The sequence below is a fragment of the Stenella coeruleoalba genome (assembly GCF_951394435.1).
Source record: "Stenella coeruleoalba genome assembly, chromosome: 5".
NCBI classification, from domain to species: domain Eukaryota; kingdom Metazoa; phylum Chordata; class Mammalia; order Artiodactyla; family Delphinidae; genus Stenella; species Stenella coeruleoalba.
The window spans coordinates 12,157,573-12,177,341 of record NC_137150.1 but is presented as its reverse complement, the minus strand read 5'-3'; the positions used below and the strand labels follow the sequence as shown (position 1 = coordinate 12,177,341).

The following is a 19,769-nucleotide window of genomic DNA, read 5'->3' as shown; positions in this document are numbered from 1 at the left end:
GCCCGCGTACCGCAAAGAAAAAAAAAATTGAAGCCCATCCAGCTGTAAAAATTCTAAGATGAGAACTTCATGCTGAGGAAGAACGTTTTAAACTTCAAAGGCATGGACTTCCCTCAGGAAGCATACCAGTCTGTTATAATGGGAGAAAGAAATGAAGAGGTAATACATGGAGAAGTGTTCCAGCTAGTTTCACTGGATTCAGTGTTCGGGGAGAGAAATTTCACATGAACATGTTGCAGTGCACATGCAATCACCTTTTTTTTTTTTGGCCTTGCTGTGCAGCTTGCGGGATCTTAGTTCCCCAACCAGGGACTGAACCCAGGTCACAACAGTAAAAGTGCTGAGTCCTAACCACTGGACTGCCAGGGAATTCCCCCACATGCAATCACTTTTAGTCCTAACTAGTAATAGGTAACATTTTAGGTATTTGGTTAATAAAGCTAAATCTTTGGTTAAAACAGCTAAATCATACATATTTTAAGAAATTTTCTCATTATCACTTTAGGAGATACTTGGAGATTTCTGTGTACAATGTAACCCACTGTCATGAGGATCAAGGAATATCTAGGAATATTTTTGCAAAAAACAAAATGAAACAATCAGAATATTTCAATACTGGGTTTTTGATACTTTATGAGACTGAATCATTTGACTCTGTGAAAACATTGGGTTGGCCCCGAACTTTTTGGCCAACCCAATACCATCGCATGAGCTAGCATACAAGATTAGAAAAACTTTCCAGGTGTGTTGATACATATAATTAGCGCTTCTTGGAGGATTAACTGAAGTGCTGGTTCTTCTTGAAAAACGGCCATGTGTGTATCCAGCCATCATTCCCCCCATATCTTCCTGTGTCTGGTTCATGTGTCTTCCTCGTAATGGAATAAATCAAAGGATGTTGACAGGAAATACAAGTCTACTCTTCAGTCTCAATGCTTGCTGTCATGGATACACAGTAATGAGCTCTACTTCATAATGGAGGATGTGGATTAATCTACCTATTAAGGTGAACTTGCTCTGACGTGGAAGCCTTTGAGTAAATACATATTAACATTACTCTTAAAAAAAATAGGGTTTATAAACATACCAATGAGAAACACTACAAATTATTGCTAAAATTGCTAAAAACAGCATTTTATGCTTTCATTAAAAGACTAGAAAGAACCCTGTTTTCAGATTTCCTATTGAGTTGTCATTCATTTGTGTAGGATGGGGTGTAGCGGGGAAATGAGGGAACCAGGGGGTTCTGTTGGGGATATGTTAAACACAGCTTTTAGGTGCTTAAGTGTTGAGAAATTAGCTGCTAGGCAGCTGGATATATGTCTGGAGCCTAGATTAGTCTTTGGGTGTTGAGATTATGAAATGTTTTCCTCTTCTATTCCTCTGTTTACAAATATCTCCAATGAGTATGTTGTACTGTTATAATCAGAAATGTTTATATAGTTGAGGACTCTAGGAAGGATGGCATCAAGAGAGCAATCTTCTGAGGTTCCCTTGTCTTGCCCCCCAAAACTAAGGAAAACGAGGTAAAAATGGTGGGCAGGGGGCCTTTGGTATTGAAATCTGGGAATGGTGACATCCACAAATCCAAGTTCCCAATCACAAAGCACTGTAGCCCTTCAAGCTCCCAGATTTATGCAAGTTGTGTCTGTTTTTGTTTTAAACAAAGAAACTGACCCTATTATGTATAATAACCATAATTCATTCTGTAAAGCTATTTTGATAGGTTGGACAGCCAAGGAGAATTCACTAAGAAATACTGTCATAACTTTACCTTAGAAATATAAAGACTGTGCAAATATGTTTTGGTTTAGAAGGTTCTGTTCTTCCCTAAGACTGGACTGATAGTAAGCCTGCACAAACGATGACACCCGTTTCTGTGTGTTAGGAAAAAGCAACTGATGAGAGGGAAGCCCCCACTTCTCCTGTCGATCCAAGGGGGTGGGAGGGGCAGGTGGATCAGAGAAGAGCAGACTCTGCAGTAGAAACTTAGGCAAGTTGTGTGTGTGGTGTGTGTGTGTTGAGCACAACTCAGATGGGACAACAGATCAGAACACCTCACCCACTGTAGGAAGAGGGAGCCTTGGTGATGAGGTGGGACAGACAACAGCTGGCATGTCCTTCCTGTTGATGACGTTCTGAGAACAGACTGAGTCTTTGACAGCCAATCTGGTATCAGTGGCATCCATCCCAGAGAGAATAACCATCCCAGAGAGACTGGACGGTAGAGAAAATCGATGCCACTTCCTTTCTGGTCCACTGAATGCAATGCATAGGCCTATTTTGCTCTTTGTGAATATCTATGAGTAGGCAACTTTTTTCTGTAAAACCCCAGCATGAATACAGTGGTAACAATATGGAAGTGCATGTGCATACCTGTGTTCCAATAAAACTTGTGGGCAGTAGTCTGTCATCCTCAAAACTAAATCAACAGCCCCACATGGGTAAGTTAGGAAGGTATTAAAATAAGCTGTTTCCCTAACTTGTAACACCTCCAACTAATTCATGGGCTATCTAGACCTGTTCCATGAAGAAAGATGCTTATAAATTCTAATGCAATCTTATTATGCAACTATATGGATGAATATGAGAAAGGACCATGAAGACATACTCATTTATTAACTCCCTAAAATCGATCTAACATGCTTAAATATAAAGTTTTTCATGTTTTTCCTATCAAGCATACATTTTTCTGCCATCTGTTTGGGGCCTGCTATATACTGCTCAAAGACAGTATTTTGTGAGACTCACAAGTTGTTTCATATTGGCTTTTAAGATGCAGACCTGATGAAAAAACAGTAAATGGTCAAAGCATTATGGTATTTTATTTATGACCATAGATGACACCAAACTGTCACTTCTAACTATACTTATCACAGGAAAAGCCTTAATAGAAAATTGCTTTTAATACAGTTGAGTGAATTGGTATTAAAAAAAAAAAAAACACCTGTATCAAAGGCATATTTTTGAGTTCAAAAACTGGAAACACTCAGAAAACAAAAATGGACCTCTATGGTCATGTAGAACAGTGTGCCCAATTTCTGGCACTGTGTGCTCTTAATACTGTGAGAGTTGGTTTCTACCCTTACCTAAGTAGAGCAGTGCAATTACTGCTGAAGAAATACTGATGTGACCTGGACTGATGCATGAAGGCAGTTCAGCCAGGCCGACAGCCATGGGGCCACTGCAGACATGGGGCCTTTGCCAGGGTGTCTGTCAATCTGGCTAGACTTGAACACAAAGGGAGTGGAACGGCAGAGCCGGGTAGGCCCCGTGATCTGCACAGGAAACACTGCCTACCTGGAGCAGAGCAGACTGAGGAAGGCCCCACACTCACATGTACACGGGAATGCTGGCAGGTCTAGATAGAGAAGAACTTGCAAAGGATCAAAACTAAAGCCTCAAAATACTTTTCCTACCCAAATTTCACCACCTCAACTTATTCTGAATGAAAAGATTATAGCAAATTTCCTGTCCAGATGTATCACTTACATGGCTTGGACTTAAAATTTTAATGCTTTCTAAGAAATAAAGTCCCACAATTTTATGCCCAAACTTACGGCTGCATTTCTTCTTAACAGTATTTACAAGAAACTGCACCACACACACACACAGACACATGCACCTTTAGAGCTACCTGGAAAGGCCATCCTGGTTGGCTCTTCAGCTGGACTTTGAAGAACAGGTAAAAACTCTGATTCTTAAATTGAAACAGAGGAAAAAGTATTTCAAGTTGAAGGAATACTGTCCAAAAACACCAGTAAGTGGATTGTGTTGGAACATCATGTGTGAGATATGAGGCTAGAAAGATCCAAGGAAGAATTATGAGTAAAACGGAAACAAAAAAGAAAAACAACATTGTTTTCTACTTGCCTACCATAAATTCTTAATAACTATACTAAAGAAATTACTTAAAAAAAATCTTACTCTGTCAAAGCTGAGTTTACATTCATTTATTGGTTTACTTTTATCAAAAATAAAAAAAAATCGATGCTTGTAACAAGAAATTATTAATATTTTCTTACTACCTCATAATGAGTCAGCCATGGCTTTAATTCATTCTGTGCTAGAAACCTCATCCAACATATCCACTGGGAAAGGACATCACAAACTTCACACTTCAAATTGACCTGTGTCCCACTAAAAGCTGCTTGGCTCTGGTAATTCTCCCAACAGCTCTAGTAGCCAAGCCAGAAAGCCAGAAGCTGCAGTATCTTCCTCTCCTCCCATCGGGTCATGTCAATGCTCTCTCTTAGAAGGCAGAAATCCCATGTTTTTCCCTCCATACTAACTGCCACAACTCAGTCCCTCTACCTCTTAAGCTTCTACAATTCTCTAATCAGTCTCTCTGTTTTGTCTTTACAGTCCACCCTCTGAGCTTCCATCAGCATGTTACAAGACAAAAATCCAAACTCTTATCACAGTCTTGAAATCCTACAGCAGGCTACAAGCTAAATGTCTTTACCTTCACCACTAGGCTCCTCCTGCCTATCTGTCCAGCCCTCACATTATATATACTCTCCTTGCCCTAGCCCCAGACTCCTGTGGTTTTCACCTGTTCCTTCCAGACCCCACCAACACCTCTGCAGAGGCTATGCCATTTGGTTACAATATCCTGCTGTTCTCGGCTGGAGATTCTCAACTTAAGGCTTGATTCGGATGCCACTAGTTCTAGGAAATTTGACAACCTCCTCCTATGAAGTTATTTCTCTCCTTTGGCTACTGCAGCACTTGGGGCAGCACTTACCACTGTACCACATATATTTCACTTTGGTTTCCAGAGTTAAGACTGAGAACTTCCCAAATCTAAACCTACCAAAATATTTGCAGACTATTATACCTACATTAATATCAAGGATTGGTTAACCACTATCCATTATTAACAATAACTAACTCTGAAAACCAAACCCCCAAACCCAACAAAAGTTAAGTCATACCAAGTGCTAACTGATCTCAAGGAAGCTTAATTATCAGGATAATCTGTCTAGTCACATACCAGTTAGGATTAACATTTATCCACACCGTGTTATAGTATGCAAATCAGCTACTGTTTGGATTGCAGCTTACTCTAAAAAGGCATTTCAAAGATTTCCAAATGCCAACCTTAAGGGAAACTTCCAGTAAAATGTGTGCTGGACTCATTTTACTGTATGTGTATTTTTAAAATAAATGTGCAAAGACCACTACTAACTTTCAACAGACAGCCTGTTAACAGTTACATCCTCAGCTAACACACAGTCCATGAGCTCTTGAAGGGCAGGGATGCCACCACCTTTCTATTCCTAGTACATTCTAGGTACTAAAGAAGAGTTTACTGAAATGATAATTAATTCATCCATTTAAATTGAGTGAGTCAAACGTAGAAGTAAAATGCACGAATTGCCAAGTGACAGAGGCAGAAAGCAAGGTAAAGTTAATTAAGGTTCTTAGATCTTATATTTATTGTTTGCCACCAATTCATTTCACTGAGAAGCTGTTATACGGCCAGTGCTCACTTTACTTAGGTACTATATGAAAGAGATCAAAACTTGAAATGACTTCACAAAGATTACCAATGTAAAAGATGTACTTTGCATGGGTATGAAAGGTAAAAAATGTGTTTTATCCTTGTGGGTGTGGTTACAGCTATTTAATGAAGTCTGTGTCCTGAGGGGGTAGGATTTTTAGGTTGCCTGGTTTCAGGCTGTTCCATTTCTGGGTCATGAAATGCCCAGCAAAAATCTGAGAGAACATGCTAAGCCTTGTTCCTCTGCTGCCAGTATGAATCATTTGAGGATTATCTACCTAGTTGGTGAATTAAAGCTCCTTTTCTTCCCTGATATTTAATCACTTTGAAGTCAAAAAACTTCATGAGGTAGTCTAACAGGGAAAAAATCACATAAGTTAGTGTTGTTAGGGACTCTAGCAAGCCCCAGGGCCAGGAAATGGGGAAAAATTTTAAATTTAGATACCAGTGCATTTGATTTATCCATGCTAATTCTGATAATATGCTATGTAAACTACACACACAGACCCTAATTTGTTGTTTTACTATGGGAAATCTGTTATACAGATGTAGTATATCTGAACCGTACATTTCACTTCTTTTTAAATCACAGATTCAATGTACTGTGAGTACTGCCTAATTTCTCTATCTTCAATATCCATATGATTTTAATGTGAACAGTCCCAACTGGAAGAACATTAACTTATGAAAATAAATCATTCTGGGGGAAGGTTTAAAATCTGAACAATACGATAGGCACATTTATTTCATATGAGTCATACTCTGAACCTAAAATGCAAAGCAAAAGATTGACGTGCACTTCATATTTCAAGTCCTTGTAACAGAGAAGAAAACTCATTACAAAACTTAGATATGATACATCACCATCATTAAAGATAAAGTTGATTAGACAATGGTTTCCATGTACATTGGACTATCTAGCCTTAAAGAGTAAAGCAGAATAAACTGCAGATATCTCAGGTCCTTATATTAAACTGTTTCAGTAACAAGACTCAAAGAATACGTATCTTTCCTATCGTTAACAACAGTACTTCAGTGCTAACAGTGCAGTTTAATATTGGTGGTAAAAACTAGAGAGCGATTTATCCTGACAGTTTAAAAAATTAATTATAAAATGCAAAATTCAATAACTTCAGGAAGAATTAAACATGGAAGAATTTGAGACCCGTTTCTGTTTCAGAGAGAAATATTCAACAGGAAAATGTATTTCTAATTTTGAATTTCTGGCCCAAATTTGCCACACACTCAAAACAAATTACCTATACCTCATCCAGCTATTACAAAAACTGATGGCATTCCAAGAGCAAATCTATCTATTTCTCTAGCACGCCCAGTGAAGCAGAACAAGGCAGAGGACAATGGTGGAAGCAGGAGAGGGGCAGCCTCCAGGCTGTGCTGCAACCTAAGCCCAAAAGCTGTAGATACACAAAGAGTAAAGGTCAGCACAGAATCTTCCACTTAAACTCTGCTTCATAAACCATCTGTTTAGGTTTGGGGCTTTTTTATTCTTTAAGTTTACCACTCTATACTTCATAAGAAAGATTTTTTTAAGTACACATAAAAAGATACTAAAAAGTAATAAAATTCAGATATTCAGGTGAGGTACTTAGATTTATATTTAGGAGATGACTTTGTCAAGGTGCTGCTTGACAAAGTATGTATTGATATTTAACTCTAAAAGAAGGCATAACACATTAACATCACCTGCTATAAATATCAGCCCAACCAGTCTTAAATTTTTTTGACTCCATGACTAAGTGTTAATTACAGACATGGCTACCCTACCTAGAATGCCACTCCACAGCCCTGTATTAACTGTGCTAGACCAAAGACTCATACCAAAAACCAAAAGAAGAAGAAAAAGAAAAGGCAACCATTTACACTTACTAAGAAAAGCAAACATTTACTTCAAATTGCAGTATAAGCTTTTCAATCACAAAAAGAAAGAAAAGAACAGTGATCTGACAGTGGTCACATCCTGTGCAAAAAAACTTGAGATAACAAAAATGGTAACACAAGGTAGCTGAGCTGCTTACACTGCAGGAAAAGGAAATACAGTAGCTGAAATATGGCACTCCTGTGAATCAACTTCTAAACCAAACAGAATGCCTTTGAAATGATTAAATTTATTTGTGTATTAGTAAGAAAGCCCCACCACCATAAATAGTACAATATTTAAAAATTAAAAAAAAATCATATTTATCTAGGATAGATTGTGTATTTGAACTGTTAGACCTCTTTAAGTGCAGAAGGTGGTTCAGGTTTTGCCTGTTTTTTAAATTAAATAACTGCCCATACACTTTACGAAGTTCCACTCAATCGCAAAAGCCAATTTAAATCAAGGAATATGTTATCAAAGTTGCATAATTTCATTTGGGACTGTCAGCAGGTTAAAGTCTCAAATCAAGTCTTCAACACTCATTTTTAGTCAATAAAAAGTTCAAAAGTTCTCAAATCTTCATTATCCTCTTGAACTTGCCCTTCTAAATGATCCTCAGACTGCAATTCCTAGTTTGCAAATAAAAGAATGCAATATGCATCATACTTCAAGAAAAGACGACGATGTCGAGCTAACAGGCTTCTGGATCTTCTCCCTGCTCCTTTCAACCTTCTTGATAATTTCTGACACTATGCACACTGACGAGGTGAGACCCAGAAGAAAGAGCAAATCTGCAAGAGAAAGTAAGTTGGGTTTTACAATTCTTTAAACTTACAGTTGCAGAGCTTAATGACTTATGTTTTTCTAGCATTTTACCACAGCCTTTAAAATACATTATTTCTCAACAATTCCACAAAGTAGCCACAATCGGCCTCAGTTTAAAAATAAGGGAAGTAAGGCTCAAAGGTACTAAATGACTTATCTAAGTCACACAGCTAGGACAGGCAGCAGCCAGAGAACTAGAACTCAAGTCCTCTGACTGCTTCCCCTGAACCATAACCGAGAACCACAACCTTTAACAACAGCAACACTAGAGGAGTTTTCTATTTAATAGATCACACAGCCTTTTTTAAAGGCTCTTCAAGCAGTGGTGACTAATTTGATTTTTTAAATGTCTATCTGAAGATTACTTAGAAATCTGCATCTTATTCCACTTGAAAGTCACTGTTTAAAGACCATATCTTTACAATGGTATCCACACTATCTCGTTCTTATTTACTGCTTCAAACAACTGCACCTGTCTCCTTAAAACTCCATTTTTTTTTAAAGAGGAAGGAATATGAATATGAAATTAAAATCTTGAAATTAAACTAGTTCAACTCTAAGGTAAACTTTAACTTACAGCAAAAAATACAGTGATTCATAAATATCCAAATTACCTTTAAAAACCCAAGAATTAGAACTAGCATTATCATAAAATGCGTCCGTTCTCACACTTACATAGGAAGATTAACTTTTAAATGTACTGTATGGTGATGCATTTAATGCACAGTCTGTGAAATAATAATGACTGTCTTCACATCAGCTTAATGAAACTCTCTGCTATTAGTGCTGTTATTTCATAAAATAAGAATGTGCAAATTAGCAAGTAAGAATAGGAAAATATTAGTTTAACAATCAAAATGGTAATTTTAAAGAAGAGCCATTTGGTTTTCAGTGAGCTTAAGTCTAATTTCTTCTTCATACAAGATTAAAAAGTTATAAACTACAATTACTCTGTAACACATTTTGATTTGCTATCTTTCAGAATCACCAAATATGATTTTGACAAGTGACAACCTATAAAAAATTAACAAGAAAAAAATTACAAAAGAAGTTTAAAACCTAGAGTTGGGAGAGTGACTCCCCTAAACATTTCCAAATGAGAAAACAGAGCACATACATTTTTCAAAGCAAGCCACTTATTTCACTTTTTAGAAGAAAATTTTTCTTAGAACAAATGCATTAGAAAATACAGCTCATTTATAATATATAAATTATATATATACTTTACCCAGTATACTTAGGCTCTCGGTCTGAAAAACTTTCTGAAGTGGAGGAAAGTAAATAACTAATAACTGTCCCATGATGGATCCAAGAACTGCGTAGCAAAACATTTTATTACTGCAGAGTCCAATCTCAAACACAGATTTGGTCTGTTGGCAGAGCAGAGAGTTCAGTTATTACTCCTTGGTCACAGAAACAACTTCTTTATTATTACACTCACCTCCAATTTTTAGTAACCTGGACTGAATTCTACAATAGTAGTACCATGAATCTCTAAATTTTAACTCTTATTTTGGAATAATATAAATGGAATAGGGTAAATTTTAAAGCAGCTTCTCTTCATCAAGGGCTTTAAGAGTGATGCTATTAAAAACATAAAGACCACAGAAACTTCTTTTAGTCCTCCAAAGCATAAGAAACTTTATTTGTATATGATAATTTTCCTAAATCATTTCTATCACTCATTAAGGTACATAATCTAAAAACCTTTCTCGAAGAATGGACTTAGTTACATGTGTAGTGAAAAAGTAAAAATGCCTTTCATAAAACAAAAACCAAATACGAAAGCTTCTTCAAAAATTAGTCTAAATTAATGGCAATTCACTGTACTTGGAAAGTTCTAGCATGGTGAATGGTAATAGATATAGTTAAGGATTTATATGGTGCTCTTAAATTGAAATGAACAGTCAGGCCTCAAATGTAGCTAGTTTCTAAGAACAACATGCTCTGAAAAAGTACCATTAGGTTCTAGCCCATTATTTTCTAACAAAGCACTTCAATCAAGAGAAGGCAAATCCAGGGCTTCCCTGGTGGCACAGTGGTTAAGAATCCGCCTGCCAACACAGGGGACACGGGTTCAAGCCCTGGTCTAGGAGGTTCCCACATGCCGCGGAGCAACTAGGCCCGTGTGCCACAACTACTGAGCCTGCGCTCTAGAGCCCACAAGCCACAACTACTGAGCCTGCATGCCTAGAGCCTGTGTTCCGCAACGGGAGAAGCCACCACGGTGAGGAGCCTGCGCACCACAACGGAGAGTAGCCCTCACTTGCTGCAACTAGGGAAAGCCCACGCGCAGCAACGGGGACCCAACTCAGCCAAGTATAAATAAATAAATAAATTTTCAAAAAAAGAGAGAGAGAAGGCAATCCACCTTAAGATAAAGCATGGGAAGAAAAGAAAATTTTAAATGTCCTAAGCTTTGACACACTGATAGAAATAATGAGAAAAAGTTAATATGCACAAAGCTGTTCCTGGACTTCTAACAACACTTGCTTCTATAATGAGGCTAATACCATCTTAGCACAAGCCATGAGCTTTGTCCTATCCTCAGATAATGTTAACTTGAACCTATCATATAGCTACAGATAATAAGAAAATGAAGAAAAATCAGGTGATGACACCTGTGATTTACTTTGATCTCCTTGCCAAAGTTAAGGCTTATCTCCCCAAATGCCCCATTCCCCTTAGGACACATTCTGGAGGCCCATGTTTGTAGGAAGGCTATATCCGGAGCTATAACCATGGCTACAAAAGCAAGCAAAGCTAAAAACCCTGCCCACTTACAATTAGAGAGTACCCTAACCCAATTGAATTAGTCAGCTAAGATCACCTAAGCATACCTGGGATCTGGAACTTAGTGCATTGAACATGTCAAAAAACACAAAGCATGTGAAGGTCATTGTTGTATCCCGAGGTGTTATCACATTGTCTCGCAGCTGTCGAGAGGAAAAAAGATTTTTAGCTGGCTGAATTTAATGAACAAATACTACATGCTTTTAAAGGGTTAATATTTTCTTCCTCTCAGAATGAAATAGCTTTAGTTTAAGATATAAAACATATAAGCAACCTAAATTTCCCATACGCCATTTAAATAAGTCACCTAATGAATAGCTGTAGTCTACATAAAGTAAAAAGTCTTTTCCCAAACCATAAACTGGATACTAAAAGAACTTTTTTGATGACATGAAAGTAGCTATATTAAAGACTCAGATTTTCTACCTTCTTCCCAAGTTTTCATGTTAATTTTTATTGTATCTGATACTTCTCTGCAGATTTAAATAACTCTAATATATAAATCAGGAATTCTATTAACCCATAAATACTGAAATCAAACTATGTTTAAATATTTTTATTCTATTTTTGAAAGAGCTCTCGTAACTTCCAGCCTTCTGCTTAATACACAAAAATAACCGAATCCTACTTTGCAGAATGAATATTAATAAAGCAGCTTATCCAGTGAGTATACCTCCCGCCAGAAGACAAACAAAGTCCCACAAACAATGATTATTGAGGAAACAAGTATTTTAAGTATCAGGTTTTTGGTCAAAATGCTGTCCTTCCAGTTGCGTGGAGGTTTACGAATGACATCTTTATCCACTGGTTCTACTCCAAGGCTTCAAAACAAACAGAAAAGTGAATTAAAGTTTTAAGTAAGATTTGGATTTATTACTTTCACAACTTCATTGACCTCAATTATCCTGGAAACTAAATGTCTTCTTTTGGAAACAAAATGTTGAATCATGAAGAAAACCTTGGCTATGATCACTTGAAAATAACCAAAGATTTTATCACTCTTTCCTTTTTTGTTTATTTGGCACAGTTTGGGAGGGGACTGATAATCAAATTCAAAAAACTGCCCAAATTTTATTTACATATAGCTTTACTTATTCCAAATATGGCCTGAAATATATGACCTACCAACTGGACTTTGAACCATCTTTCATGCAAGGAAGTTTCAACTAGGATAATTTGTTGTAACGGTCACTGACATGTATCACTCTGTGTTAGGAAAGCAACATCTAGGGCCCCATTATTATAAAAGAAGATACTTAGATGCTTAGGCCCTTCAATACTTTCCCAAAGTCTCTAAGACTGGCAACAGAACTTTGGTAATAGCACTAAAGCCAGAGATTTCTCCATTACAACCTATTCTAAGAAACAAAAAGCTTACTTCGAGGACAGGGACTGCAACTGTTCCCTCCTGGGTTCTCAACTTAAGGCTGGGCATCTAACAGCCTAAAAGCTCAGATCATAATGCATGAATGAGCACTCCAAGAGAATAAATGATATGCTCACATCACACAATTTATAACAAACACGATGCTGCAGAGATTTCCAACGCTATCCGTGATGAAGTCTTAGAGCTTAATTATCAGGATAGCATGCCATCTTTGTCTTTCAAATTTACATGAGAAAACTCTCACCTCTGAGCTGGAGGTCCATCCATAATAATATTGATCCACAAAATCTGCATGGCATTGAGAGGATTGGGAAAGTTCATTAATGTAGCCAGTGAGATTAAAGTTAATGCTGCTATACTCCTATCGAAAGAAAGAGTCATTTTAAAAAATGTGTCAGCATAGTATAATTCTTGCTAATTTTATGAAATCACTTTCTTAGCATTTAAAACTCTCATGTTACTACTGTTCTTTTAAAGGAAGCCCATATTTCCAAGTAACCTACTGCTTCATTAGTGTGAACATTTTGAAGCTAAGAGTTAACCCTTATGATCCACAGCATTTTAATAAAAGACCTTCAAATAGAGGAAGATTTTTTTAAATTGAGTTCAGATAACAGTTTCAATGATATTTTCATAACTGTTTTTGGACTACAGAAAAGCCCTTCTACTTTTGGAAAAATATACCAAGAAGAAATATTAAAATTTGACGCCCTTTTCTTAGTTATTTCAGGAGCTATTAAATAAGCCACAAAGGTTTATATATTTTGATGATGATACAGACAAATAATTATCACACTTAGAACCTCTTTATCATGCCATTTTTACATTTAGGACAGGATTCAATTTTCACACTGGAAAACTTTTACATATGGACAACCCTCAGAAATAGAGCCCAGAAGCTTGTAGGCATTCTGCTTGAGTTCTACTTTGCAAATAATTTATCTTTAAGACCCATAAGTTTGTCAAAACTTCTTACAAACTTACGTGCTCAGCTGGAATCTAACAAAATTTTTAATGTTATTATAAATTCCTTTACCCTCCTCAATTGCAGACCTGAAAGTTAAAAATAAAATTAGGTGAGAAAATATTATCACAGAAAAATAAGGATATATCAATACTGTGGAACTAATTTTGAAAACAAATTTCCAACTGATAAAACACACACATCAATAAGAAAATCTATTATTTTCTTCACATAATTAAAACTAGGAAAAAAAAAAAGGAAACACTACTGTGGCAAGGAATGAAGTCTGGCCTGCTACACTCTACCCGAACTAATTTCATAACACAGTAATTTTTATTCTTAAAAAGACATTTCAACATTAAAATCACATCTTGTGTTTCTACATAAGAGACAATAATACACATTTATAATACTAAAATAATGATCTTCTTTACCCCTCCAAGTTTATTTTACTTCAAGATACAAGAGGCATGCATGGTAAGGGGTTAATTTAATGTAGGTCAGAAATTAAATGGCAATGAGACATATAAAACTTACAGAACTTAAGCCATCTGTTGCTCCTACACACAATTAGGTATATGTTGTACCAGAATTATAAAAAGAACATGGTTTACAAAGATCCATGTAAATTCTCTCATTCATTTTGCTCAACCTAGGAAAATATGTGTTTTATAAACATATTGCCCTATCTTCCAAGATTTTTATACAATTCTAAGAATGGAAATTAAATATCTTATATCTTTTTAAGAGCCTAGCAATTCTGGGTCCTGAGGGCCCACATGCTCCACTTGAGGCCACAGTGGGTTAATGAGGCACACAGGGCATCACTGAACTAAGACTTAGATCATTCAAGAGATGATTATCAAGTGACCTCCACCTGAACACTGTGAAACAACCAGCAGGTATTGCAGAATCTTAAAGCAATTAGAAACTGTGGATGAAAACAAATCTATTCAAATGATAAACTGCATCATTAGTAACATGAACAATTCCTGACAGAAGGAAACAGATATGGATGGGATCTTTATATATAATACTTACTGTAAGGCCAGGCACATGCTTATTCCTGTGAGCCTGAATTTAACTAGAATAAAGGCCACATGAAGGTTCACTGCTGTATCACAACACTAGTGGCCAGGAAATGTGACACTTGGCTGGTACTCAGTAATATTTCTTAAATGAATAGCCCTGCCATTTATTATGTCCATTCCATACAAATAATTTTCCTCCAAACTACACACTAGTACACAAAATAAGATTAATTAATCTAGTAAAAAAGTTTAGTTTATCCAATGTCTAAAACTGCTAAAGTCTTTTATATGAATGGGGTGCAAGAAAGGATGGGAGGAGACTCTCTGATGTGCATTCATTGAAGGAAAACTTACATGATGGTTTGGAAATCATCATCCACCAGGATCATGTCTGCTGCCTCTTTGCAAACATCTGTGCCAGTCTGACCCATTGCAACTCCAATGTCTGCAGCCTTCAGAGCGACTGCATCATTTACTCCATCTCCTGTCATGGCCACAACCGACCCGTTCTTCTGCAGAGACTGGGGGCGAGAGGGGAGAAGCGGGAGGGAGGAGTTCTGATTAAAATGTTGCTTCCACACAGATAAGGGGATAAACAAATCCTCTCTCTTTTTCTTTCCCACATAATTAAAGACTGGAAATAAAACAGACAATCACTTTTTCAATAAAACTTCAATAAATATATGGAGGTCTTAAGATAAAGCTTAGAAAAAGCTGCCATTAATATTTCCATGTGTGAAAATTCTATGGATTCTATGTGTAGAGCCTGATGAAGAGTCAATTACACAGTTGTTCACAGGGCAACTTTGTCTCCCAGGGGACATCTGGCAATGTCTGGAGACATTTCTGATTGTCATGACTTCAGGGACGCTACTGGCATCTAAGGGATAGGAGCCGGGGATGCTGCTAAACTTACAACACACAGGACAGCCCCTCACAATGAAGAATTATCCAGCCCACAGTGTCAAAGTGCCAAGGCCGAGAAACCGTGACCTCAGTACAATGGAGCACTACTGTGATTAATAAGTCCATGAACTGATGGTACCATGTCAGCTGCTTTGTATATATTTGACTAATATAAACAATCATAGCCCTTTAAATATTGTTCACACTCTCAAAACATTTTTTTCTTGCTGCGTTTATTCAGTTTCTAAGTAATTATTCCTATTCACACTGGGATGATTTGGCTATAGCCTCCTGTCAGAACATATTTCTACATTATTCAAATGTTTAAAGAAGGTTGTATTTGCAGATATTTCCTTAAAGTTTTCTTCTACATCTTCCTTTGCAAACTAAATTCTCTATTAATGTTTCCATCTCAGGCTTTAAAAAACCACCTGTTTTGCTTCACAATACTTCTGACTTTAATGCTCTATCAATATTCCCAGTAGTAAAGCAAACATAATGAAAGACAAGCAGTAGCATTTTGGATACAGAGATAAAACAGTGTGATTCTTAGACACCCACCTTAATAATTTTCATCTTGTGCCTTGGACTAGCTCTGTAAAATACCGCAACCTGTTAAAACACGGGATACACTAAAAATCTTCAACATTAAGAAATATCAGAATAACCTATGCACTTATAACTAAGAATATTTTTTAAATTATCAATTTAAACTGTCTGTATTTTGCCACAGAGATCAAACTTAAGAATATGCCATACATTTGTTAGGACACTCATTTGACAGGGTCATTTCAAATTTTTAGGTACTATAAGAAATGCACAATCTAAACAATTTACCCAGTTTATCCCATTATGTTTAAGCTCTGAAGAGAAAACAGCCTTATTCTTGAAACGTTCAGAGACAGACAAAGGAAAAACTCTCCTGCATCGGCTTCCTCGACACTTCCACAACTAAAATGGCCTTTTCCCTTTGTCCTGTCTTCAGGAGATTTAAAGAACAGCTGCTTCTCAACATCCCTCGAGCCTTTTTTTGTTGTTAAGCACTATGAAGTGTCTACTCATGCTCTTCTACTCAGCTTAATTCATTAGGCGCTCTCTCTTCCACTGTGTCTCCACCTGCTTATACCATCTTCTCTCTCCAAAGAATATATTTAATCCCTTTTCCTGATCCCATCTTCTGGTCTCCTGAAACCCTCCCAGTGCCCCAGTCATCGACAAATCCCCTGGCCCTCCAGTCTTACCCACACTGCTGTTCCCACAGTCCTCTCCAATAGCACCACCAGGAGAGCACAGAGGGGGCAGGTGCCCTCCATTCCTTTCTTCAGTCACAGATCCTCGGTTCTGAACGTCACAGAAGACTGTACTTCACTACCTGTGGCCAGTCACTGCTCCCGAGGCCACCCTCCATGTTCCACAGGAATTTGTAACCACTGCCTCCCATCAGTCTTTCCAACACCCCCGAGCCAGGTGACCTTAATACCCACGTAACCCACCGTTCTCTTTCCTACTCTCCTAGAGGATAGGTCCACACTAGTTTTCTCTCCTCATGCTTCCAATTTATCCCCTTCCCCAGCCTCACTCTCAGCTGACAACCTTGTTTCCTACTTCAAAGAAAACAGTCAGGAGAAAACTTCCACAACTCCCACCATCCAATAGCTGTATCCAGACAGTATCCCTCCTTCTCTCCTTTTACTAAAAATGAACATGAATATGTTTCTAGTGCAGGTCAAATATCCCACCTTCTTACCAATCAGAAATTCTCCCTCCCTTGTATCAAAAATTTTCCCTTGCTGCTGCACCTTTACCATCATTGTACAAACATGTTATTCCTTCCATTTAAAGAAAAACAAAACCAAAAACTTCCCTTCTTATCTCAGCTGCTACCCTCCTTTCCCCTTCTCTTTATAAGCGAAACTCCTCTAGGGAGCTGCCTGTACTGCTGTCTCCCATTTCTCTCTTCCACTCTCTCCTGAATCCCTCCTGATTAGGCTGCTAACCCCACCCCTGCCCTGAAACCTCTCATCAAGAGCACCAAAGACTCTGCATTGCTGACACCAGTGCCACTTCTCCCGAGACTTAACCCCGCACACAGCCAACCGCTCCCTCCTCCTGAGGCGTCCTCTTCTCCTGGCCTCAGGACCACCCTACACTCTCCTGCTCCCCCTCCTACCTCTCCAGCTGCTCCTCTTGTGCAGGGTCCCCCAGGCCTCCCTGAAGTCTACACTCTGGAGTGTTCTAGAACTCAGTTCTTGGGCTCTTTATAATATAAGAGGTCTCTCCCTAGGGGATCTCACCCCACCTTAGAAATCTGGCTTTTATTTATATGCCTTTTTGTCTCTTCTGAAATCCAGACTGATAAAACTAATCCACCTACCTACTCCACATTTGCTCTTGGACATCCCATCTCAGACTTAAACATGCCAAACAGAACCCCTGTTACTTCCCCAAACACATGCTCCCTCACATCCTCTGCCAATGGCAAGTGCACTCTTGCAATGGCTCAGGCTCTAAATCTGGGGAGTCACCCTCATTCCTCCTCTTCTCCCACATGCCACACACAGTTTGGTCCCATCCTCAAATATATCCACACTTAACCTCCTTACTCAAACATCGAAACCCACTGCCAACACACTGGGTTAAAAACGCAAGTCAAACCACACTGTCCTCTGCTGAAAACCCTCCAGAAACCTCCCATCCCTCTCAGGACAAGCAAATGGTGCCCAAGTCTTTTACTGTCCACCAAGCCCCACATGAAGTGCATGCTCCCCGGTTAGTCTTCTCCCCCAACCCTGCACTACACTGGCCGCCTCATAGTTCCTGAAACATGCCAAGCGCACTTCCCTTGAGGCCTCTGCCCTTGTGTTCCCTCGGATATTACACAGCCTGCCCCTTTCATCACACAGGACCTTCTCAACGATGCCTTTCCTAGGCATGCTGTCTAAAGATCTCATCCTCTCTCTTCCCTGCTTTTGTCAGTGCTCTCCCCTCCTGCTCCCATACTACAGTGATTGTATTGTGTGCTTATCTTAAACCAGTATATTCCCCCCTTTTTAGCTGGAGAAAGACATAAAGATGAAAAGATTATTAACAGAGGAATTTTCAGTTACCCCCAAGTTTAGTCCCAGCTCTGTGATAAAATGATACAGTTCAATTTTTAGACACTTCTGTGTTTTTTTTTAATACCTAATTTCTTCAAGACATAATTTTGTGTCACTAAATTTCAATATTTTTACTCAACCAAAAAGAATGACCTGCTAATCCTGGTGCTTTAAGGAGAATTTTTACTCTGTGCAGTGCTATACTCCACATGAGTTTTATCTTAGACTATAAGCTCCATGAGGCAGAGATTTTGGCCCAGTACCTCCAGTGCTCTATAAACACATGTAAGATGAATGAATAAATGACTGAATCTTAGGACCATCATAAAGACTATTCCCAGGTTCTCTCCCAATTTTAATAAAGGTCTAAAACAAAAGAGGATTATTTTCTTAGGCAAAAAAATTCAGTTTAACTGTACTATCACATTACTGATTACCCTTAGTTCCTCTAGGTACCATGAATCACATAACTCATATGTGGAAAGCATTCTTCCTTTAAAAAGGTTCAAAATCCATTTGGAAACTCTTTACCATGTCTTTAAAAAGTACTAAACATACAGATGGTCAAAAGGCACATGAAAAGATGCTCAACATTGCTAATTATCAGAGAAATGCAAATCAAAACTACAATGAGGCATCACCTCACACCAGTCAGGATGGCCATCATTAGGAAGTCTACAAATAATAAACGCCAGAGAGGGTGTGGAGAGAAAGAAACCCTCCTACACTGTTGGGGGGAATGTAAATTGGTGTAGCCACTATGGAGAACAGTATGGAGATTCCTTAAAAAACTAAAAACAGAGCTACCATATGATCCTGTAATCCCACTCCTGGGCATATATCCAGAGAAAACTGTAATTCGAAAAGATACATGTACCCTAATGTTCACTGCAGCACTATTCTTAATAGCCAAGGCATGGAAGCAATCTAAATGTCCAGACAAATGAATGGATAAAGAAGATGTGGTATATATATATAATGGAACATTATCAACCATAAGAAAGAATGAAATCATGCCATTTGCAGCCACATGGATGGACCCAGAGATTTTCATACTAAGTGAAGTCAGGCAGAGGAAGACAAATATCACATGATATTGCTTATATGTGGAATCTAAACAACAAACAAAAAAACCCATCAAAGTGATACAAATGAACTTATATACAAAAGAACTTATATACAAAACAGAAATAGACCCACTGACATAAAAACCAAACTTATGGTTACCAAAGGGGAAAGACGGGGAGGGTAAATTGGGAGTTTGGGATTAACAAATACACACTACTATATATAAAACAGATAAGCAACAAGGACCTACTATATACTGATAACACAATATTTTGTAATAACCTATAAGGGAAAATAATCTGAAAAAAAAAA

The 19,769-nt window shown here is 37.9% G+C and overlaps 1 protein-coding gene across 4 annotated transcripts in view; it reads right to left on the bottom strand.

Annotated features, from left to right (window-relative positions):
- Positions 1-6,159: 6,159 nt before the first annotated feature.
- ATP2C1 (ATPase secretory pathway Ca2+ transporting 1) overlaps positions 6,160-19,769 on the bottom strand; it is a 117,779-nt gene continuing 104,169 nt past the window's right edge. For 2 of the 4 annotated variants that reach the window (XM_079922660.1, XM_079922663.1), the window contains exons 20-27: positions 15,853-15,903; positions 14,740-14,906; positions 13,375-13,443; positions 12,635-12,751; positions 11,677-11,824; positions 11,051-11,146; positions 9,439-9,580; positions 6,160-8,176 (exon numbers count right to left, since the gene is read on the bottom strand). In XM_079922660.1, coding sequence (XP_079778786.1) covers positions 8,046-8,176; positions 9,439-9,580; positions 11,051-11,146; positions 11,677-11,824; positions 12,635-12,751; positions 13,375-13,443; positions 14,740-14,906; positions 15,853-15,903 — 921 coding nt within the window. In that variant the 3' untranslated portion in view covers positions 6,160-8,045. The remainder of the gene's footprint in view (positions 8,177-9,438; positions 9,581-11,050; positions 11,147-11,676; positions 11,825-12,634; positions 12,752-13,374; positions 13,444-14,739; positions 14,907-15,852; positions 15,904-19,769) is intronic. The other 2 variants (XM_079922661.1, XM_079922662.1) reach the window with 1 other exon arrangement.